The sequence below is a fragment of the Atta colombica genome, unplaced genomic scaffold (assembly GCF_001594045.1).
Source record: "Atta colombica isolate Treedump-2 unplaced genomic scaffold, Acol1.0 scaffold126, whole genome shotgun sequence".
In the NCBI taxonomy this organism is placed as follows: domain Eukaryota; kingdom Metazoa; phylum Arthropoda; class Insecta; order Hymenoptera; family Formicidae; genus Atta; species Atta colombica.
In genome coordinates this window covers 5,588,354-5,588,612 of record NW_017259213.1, presented here as the reverse complement: position 1 = coordinate 5,588,612, position 259 = coordinate 5,588,354, and the positions used below count along the sequence as shown (strand labels likewise).

The following is a 259-nucleotide window of genomic DNA, read 5'->3' as shown; positions in this document are numbered from 1 at the left end:
TGATCTATTGACCCTTTCCCCCTCCCCTGGTCTTTTCTACATATGAATCAATATTGGCAACTTATTTCTAAATTTTAGTAAATAAAAATAATAATTATTTTCAGATATTAAAATCATCAATGGGCTATATATCATTTTTATTGACAAAACATGGCTAAAAATAATCTATTAATATTTAATTTACACAAACGTATAAGTAGATATGTTTATATACGTTTAGAAGTTATATTAGGTGTGGGAAAAAGTTCGTGGCATTTTT

General features: G+C 25.9%; 1 protein-coding gene across 1 annotated transcript in view; it reads left to right on the top strand.

Moving 5' to 3' along the window:
* Positions 1 to 146, top strand: part of LOC108695061 (odorant receptor 43a-like) — a gene marked incomplete at its 3' end in the record, with an annotated part of 1,053 nt that extends 907 nt beyond the window's left edge. The window contains exon 3 of the mRNA XM_018204801.1: positions 105 to 146. Coding sequence (XP_018060290.1) covers positions 105 to 146 — 42 coding nt within the window. The remainder of the gene's footprint in view (positions 1 to 104) is intronic.
* Positions 147 to 259: the final 113 nt, after the last annotated feature.